The 6,000-nt window shown below is 48.8% G+C and overlaps 1 protein-coding gene across 2 annotated transcripts; it reads right to left on the bottom strand.

The window, feature by feature from the left end:
- Positions 1 to 1,289: 1,289 nt before the first annotated feature.
- Positions 1,290 to 5,216, bottom strand: LOC106866121 (putative receptor-like protein kinase At3g47110). 2 transcript variants are annotated; one of them, XM_024458290.1, is made up of 3 exons: positions 3,838 to 5,216; positions 2,074 to 3,759; positions 1,290 to 1,975 (listed from the first exon to the last, which is right to left on the bottom strand). In XM_024458290.1, the coding sequence occupies exons 1-3, from the start codon at positions 5,015 to 5,017 to the stop codon at positions 1,590 to 1,592; spliced, it is 3,252 nt and encodes a 1,083-aa protein (XP_024314058.1). In that variant the 5' UTR covers positions 5,018 to 5,216; the 3' UTR covers positions 1,290 to 1,589. The 2 variants fall into 2 exon arrangements, with proteins under 2 accessions (XP_024314058.1, XP_014754340.2); XM_014898854.2 differs by having other exon boundaries at positions 2,074 to 5,216.
- Positions 5,217 to 6,000: the final 784 nt, after the last annotated feature.

Genomic DNA, 6,000 nt, shown 5'->3' with positions numbered 1-6,000 from the left:
AAAAGACGTCCTCCCTTAGCGAAAACACATACAAGCAGCATAGGGGGGAAACAAAGGGAGGGAAAAGGAAAAAAACTCACTCAGGACACAGAAGTAACAGAAATGAGTCAGACCCTTGGTGCCTCCCTGGCGCCCACTTTAAATCTACAACTCTGATTCCTAAGAGAGACTTTGAACTTTAAGAGCCAAGCCTGAACAGTAGAGGTGACATTATTAAAGATGAGGTCATTTCTGCATTTCCAAAATTCCCACGCAGCAGAAAGGAAGATTTCCTTGTAAAGATCCTTGTGCATACAGTTCTTGGAGTATCGAATGTAAGTCATGAAGGGGGGATCCGGCCCAAGGCTAGTCCAGTCTAGGCCAATCTTGCGCCAACAATTTATACTGAAGTCACAACCGAAAAAGAGGTGATCTCTGGTTTCTCTAGCATGCCTGTTACAGCAAGCACAGGTAAGGATCCCATCTCTGTTGCAACGGCGACGATCCATCAGGTCCCTGGTGTTGAGCCGATCACAAGCGAGAAGCCACATTGCCCGGCGTAGTTGCCGCCAAGAGCCAGGTTCATCGTCTCTCTGCAACCCAGTGCCTCCGACTCCAGGTTAGCCAACTCCCCTCTCCGTGGTTTCTTCTGCTTCCGCCTTACGGCCGACCAGGCTCCGTTATGTCAACACCATTGAAGTAAGTTCCCTCTTCCGGCTGTAGCAGATCCGTATCTTTCCTTATCGCCGCATTGTACCAAGGCACAAACTGGTGGCTAATACTCCATCAGTTCCATACAGATTGGCACAGCTGGTCTGGTTCAAAGCCGCGCCAATTTTTATGGAACGGAGGGAGTATCTAGGTTTAATGTTTGGTATGATATCCTTGTAGTTGCAGGCCTTTTCGTTGGAATTGTCAAGTTGCGGTGTTCTGTAATGGAAGCGGAGCTCGAAATTTTTGGGGCACATAATGGATCTTCTTATGGAAGTAATTGAGTAATTCATTCCCATTACGTCTTGTGATGACTGCAACTCTGCGAGGTGAATGCGTCCTTGGCCAATGGTTGCTGTGATTCCAAATCAATTAGGTAGGAAAAGTATGGCTTTGATATGCTCTTAATTTAGGTGCGATGTGCATGCTATTTTCTTTTTCCCCCAGTGTATGTGTCTATTCTGGTGACATGGTGGATAAACATGGTTAAGATAGATATATGGATATATCACACATTACACGTCCAATATCAATGTAGGCCATGACATAAGCGTTCCCAGCACATCTAAAAAAAATAGAAACATGAAACACTCGAGACATCTCCTAACTAGTATGTAAGCCGATAATATGTTGTTTGACAAGTCATTTATACAATTAATGTCGAATTGGGATTCACTAAGAATTCCATTGCTATGACATACTATATGGTACATTATCCTGTTGTACTCAAGTGGATGGACAACCATATATTCGTGAGAATAAGTTATATGTTTCATGCCTTTGTAGGGGTCTATTCTAGTACACAAGTAGTACAGTATTACTCTTATTGTTAGCTCAAGAAGTAGATGATCTTCTGTTCTATATGTGATATGACAGCAGCAGGTGAGTCTGGTGGCTCTCTACCTCTGTTGGGAGCAATAATGCACCTTGATCTTATTCAACTTCACTACCACATTGTTCATCGGGGTTCTTTCATCGGGTATTGTTGAGGAGCACCGTAAACTCAGCTCAATTACAGATGCAAGACATGTGTTGAGGATGGCGGACTGCTCTTGCAAGGTGCTCTTGTCAGCATGAAAACGACTCCTGCTTCCAGTCGAGAGAATTTTGTGGTCAATTACATCTATAAGTTTGGATGGAAATGCTTCACTAACCCACTGCCACAAGCTCAGTTCCCCACTAAACATCGGATCCGTGGGTCTTTTCCCCGTGAAGACCTCCAGAAGCATGATCCCGTAGCTAAAAACATCACTCATCCGTGATGCTTTACCAGTTGATCCATACTCTGTTTTTTCGCATATTAGAACATAACACAAAATAAGACACATTTCTACATGCATAACAGCTTTATGTGCTGACAAGATTGGTAAGTGAGTATAATACCTGGTGCCATGTAGCCAATCGTACCGGGCATGCTTGTCAATGCAACGGAGTTATTATCGCCAAGCAACAACTTGGCAATGCCAAAATCAGCAACATGTGCAGTCATGTCTTCATCCAGCAATACATTGCTAGGCTTAATATCACAATGAAGAACAACCTCATTTTTCTGGTGGTGTAGGTACTCCATTGCCATTGCTACCTCTAACATAATTTCTAACCTCTTGAGGAACCCCAAACACTGCTGGCTGTTGCTGGAGTGCAGCCAGCTATCCAAACTCCCATTTGGCATGTACTGGAGCACCAGTGCCTTGAATTCAAAATTGGAGCAAGTGCTAAGTATTCTTACTAGGTTCCGGTGACGGGCCATGCGCAGAGCACTGCACTCTACATGAAAACTCACCGAGGCTCCTTCATGTTGCATGCTGAGGACCTTTACTGCGACAATCGATTCATCATCTAGCTGACCCTTGAAGACTTTGCCAAAGTTTCCAGATCCAATCAGGTTGCTCTCACTGAAGTTTGTTGTGGCACGAACAAGCTCATGGAATGATATCAGCGGGTAGTTGATTATGCTGGACTCGGAGGGAATTGATACCTTTTTCCACTTCTTGATCTTTGTTCTGAGCAGTACACACAAGCAGGTAGCCAAAATTGCAAACCCCCCGACAATGGGAAGTATGATTTTTATCAATGATTCCTGTGATCTATGGTTGCTTTGGCAGGGCGAGATGCCTAGACGTGGGAGGCCACAAAGAGCATTGTTTCCTCTCAAAGACTGGAGAGTGATGTTTGAGAAAACTCCACTATCCGGTATCGCACCATCTAGTCTATTGAAAGAGAGGTTCAAGCTAGTGAGGAATGTCAGATTGGCCAGTGACGCTGGTATGCTGCCCGAAAGGGAATTATATGATAGGTCCATGGTCTCTATGCTGACTAGCCCTCCAAATGAGCTTGGTATCTGTTCATGGAATGAATTGTTTGACAGGTTCAGATAGTTCAGCATCTGGAGCCTGCCCAAGGAATCTGGTAAGCCACCAGTCATTAGATTGCTGGAGAGGTCCATTTGAGCGATTTGTTTTACTTGGCTAACATCCATGGCCAGTGGACCAGTCAACATGTTGTATGACAGATTAAGACTGAGAAGCTTCGAAAGATGCCACAAACTCAAGGGTATGGTTGAAGAAAGTGAGTTAAGGGAAGATGTCATGTACTGCAGCTCACTTAGATTGCCCACACTACTTGGAATGGAGCCAGATAACTGGTTTTTATCAAGATACAATCTTACCAGGCGTGTTAATCTGGAAATTTCTTCTGGGATTGCACCGGAAATGGTGTTGTTGGCAAGGTTCAGCTCTTGGAGATTGTTCAGTGTAGTGATGGATACAGGTATCACCCCGCTCAGTTGGTTTCCATCTAGATCAACTATCATAAGGCTGCTGAGATTTGCAATTGTATTTGGAATGCTCCCTGTTAGGCTATTAAAACTTACTATGAACTCCTGCAACTGGGAACTAAGGTTCCCCAAATAGCCAGGTATTCTTCCTGTAAAAGCATTGTAGGATATTCCAAGTGCGCTTAGATTCTTGCAATTGGACAGTGCACCGAGAAAATTTAGCTTGCCGCTGAGTTTGTTTGCACCAACATACAGGCCTGTAAGACCAAGGATGTTCCCAAACGTGGTGGGCACTGATCCAGTGAACGTATTGAATGTCAGATCAAGAATTCTGATGCTTGATATGTTGCCAATGGATTCAGGAATGGTACCTGTTAGAAGGTTTGTCGAGAAGCTCAAGGCATTGAGGTTTTTCAGATAGCCTATTCCAGGTGGAATCTCTCCTTCCAGCTGGTTGACACTAAGGTCAAGCATGACAAGGCCTGTGAGGTTGCTTAGCTCAACCGGGATCTTACCGATGAGGTTATTTGCAGCCAGTAGAAGGGCATAAAGCCTAGGCATTGTTGCCAACCATGCTGGCACAGGACCAGTGAAGTTATTAATGGACAAGGAAAGAACCTCAAGGTTTTTGCATCTAGCCAATGCCGGCTGGATGTGGCCAGTGAAGTGATTTGAAGAAAGACCTAGTTTCTGCAGCATGGGGAGGTTAAAGCTCTTGTTGCCAGGGAAAGAACCGAAAAGATTGTTATCCCCCAGACCGAAGATTCGGAGCTTCGACATGTTAAAGATGGCAGGAGGGACAGGGCCATCCAGAATATTGAGTTCTAGGACTAGGATCTCAAGCTTCCTCAAAACGGCAATGGAGTGAGGTATGGTTCCAGCAAGCCTGTTCCGGCCAAGCCATATCACACTCAGATCAGGCGTGTTGTTGAAGAGACCTATAGGTATGGTGCCACTCAAGTCGTTGGAGTTCAAGCTTATGTACCGGAGCTTGCGCAGCTTCTGCAGCTCTGCTGGAATAGCCCCGGAGAGGCCATTGTAGCCGATGTCAAGATGCTCGAGCTCGGTGAGGTTGCCGAGCGACGAGGAGATGGTACCTGACAGCTTGTTCTCCTTGAGGTCCAGGTGTTTGAGCCGCGCGAGCCGGCCAAGCTCAGCCGGGATCATGCCGGCCAGCCCGGTGCGGCTGAGGTTGAGATGGGAGAGCGAGGAGAGGTTGCCGAGCTCCGGCGGTATGGCGCCAACGAGTGGCACGCCGGGCAGCGACAGCGCCATGACACGGCGGCCGCGTGCGTCGCAGGAGACGCCGAGCCAGCCGCAGAAGTTGGCGCGCGCTGTCCAGCTCCGGTGCAGGACGCCTCGTGGGTCGCGCACACTGGCCCTGAACGCGAGCAGCGCGGAGCGGTCGTTGTTGGTGGCGTTCGCTGGCTGCGGTTCGAGCGCCGCCGTGCCGGGCAGCAGCTGCAGCGACAAAGCCACCATGGTTAGCAGGACAAGATGAGCCATGGTGGCCGTGTGGTGCTTGCCTGCTTGGTTCTGCTGCGTAGGCATAGCTAGGCGTGCACTTTGGTACAACGGGGCCGGAGTTGATTGATCGATGCATGCATCGGAGGCTTTTTGGAAGACGTAGTCGCGCCTGGCTGGAATTGACTACCAAGTGCAGTCGCCTTCTGAGTGGATGATCGAAGCAGAGAGCTATCAACTGTGTACTGTACAGAGGGTGGAATGGCGGCCCATGCTTTCTGTTTTCTCGGTCCATCAATCGGATGGCAGTTCACATCACATTTACGAACGATCAAACTAGTCAGCCCGCAGTGAATGCCTGGATGGTACAACGGCTCTGGCACCGCTACGTACTCAAACTCTCCCATGGAAATGGGAAATCCCGTTGCGGCGCCGTGACTCATGAGGTTCTGCGCCTCACTCGACGAGCGCCTCCGAGGCGTGTGTGCGCAGAAGTGGAAAGTTCCAGTCTGCCATGCACGACTAAATCTAATTTGGGCGGCCACGGTTCGTAACGTCCATGACACGGTGCTAGCTAGCTGCCGCCACTTTTCGGGCTGGCTGACTTGTGAGGCAAGGGAACATTAATTACACCGTGCTAGCTAGCTTACCCAGTTCGTATCAACTGTGCTGCTAGTGGATTTTCTTTATCCTACTTAATTTCGAGTTTGGTACGTCCGTCGTCCTTCGGGCTCTCTCCACCCCCATCTCGCCCCGCCCGCTCGATTCCGCGGGCCGCAACACTGGAAAACCATCCCAATCTGAACCTTCGAAAAAACATCCCTCCCGCATCGTGCATGCCCCCTTTCTTCCACCCTCCCGCTCCGCCTCGACCACCGCGACCTGGCCACCAGCGAGGCGAGCTGGCAAGCTACATCTCCACCTCTGCCGCCGCCGCCGCCGCACCCGCATCACCTCCACCCGCACGCTGAACCACCGCCTCTCTCTCGGACTTTTTTCTCCCAAGATCTGGATTGAGCCGTCCCCTCTCCTTTTTCCTTGCCGTCGCAGGTTGCCGCTTCCTCTTCCTG

This window comes from Brachypodium distachyon, chromosome 2 (genome assembly GCF_000005505.3).
Source record: "Brachypodium distachyon strain Bd21 chromosome 2, Brachypodium_distachyon_v3.0, whole genome shotgun sequence".
Taxonomy (NCBI): Eukaryota; Viridiplantae; Streptophyta; class Magnoliopsida; order Poales; family Poaceae; genus Brachypodium; species Brachypodium distachyon.
This window is presented reverse-complemented; position numbering and strand designations above follow the sequence as displayed.

Bases quoted from the DNA above. Each gene is read 5' to 3' on its own strand.
- LOC106866121 (XM_014898854.2), bottom strand. From the start codon at position 5,017: ATGCCTACGCAGCAGAACCAAGCAGGCAAGCACCACACGGCCACCATG. The intron at 1,976-2,073 runs GTATTATACTCA...GCGAAAAAACAG, and splicing joins GATTGGCTACATGGCACCAG to AGTATGGATCAACTGGTAAA.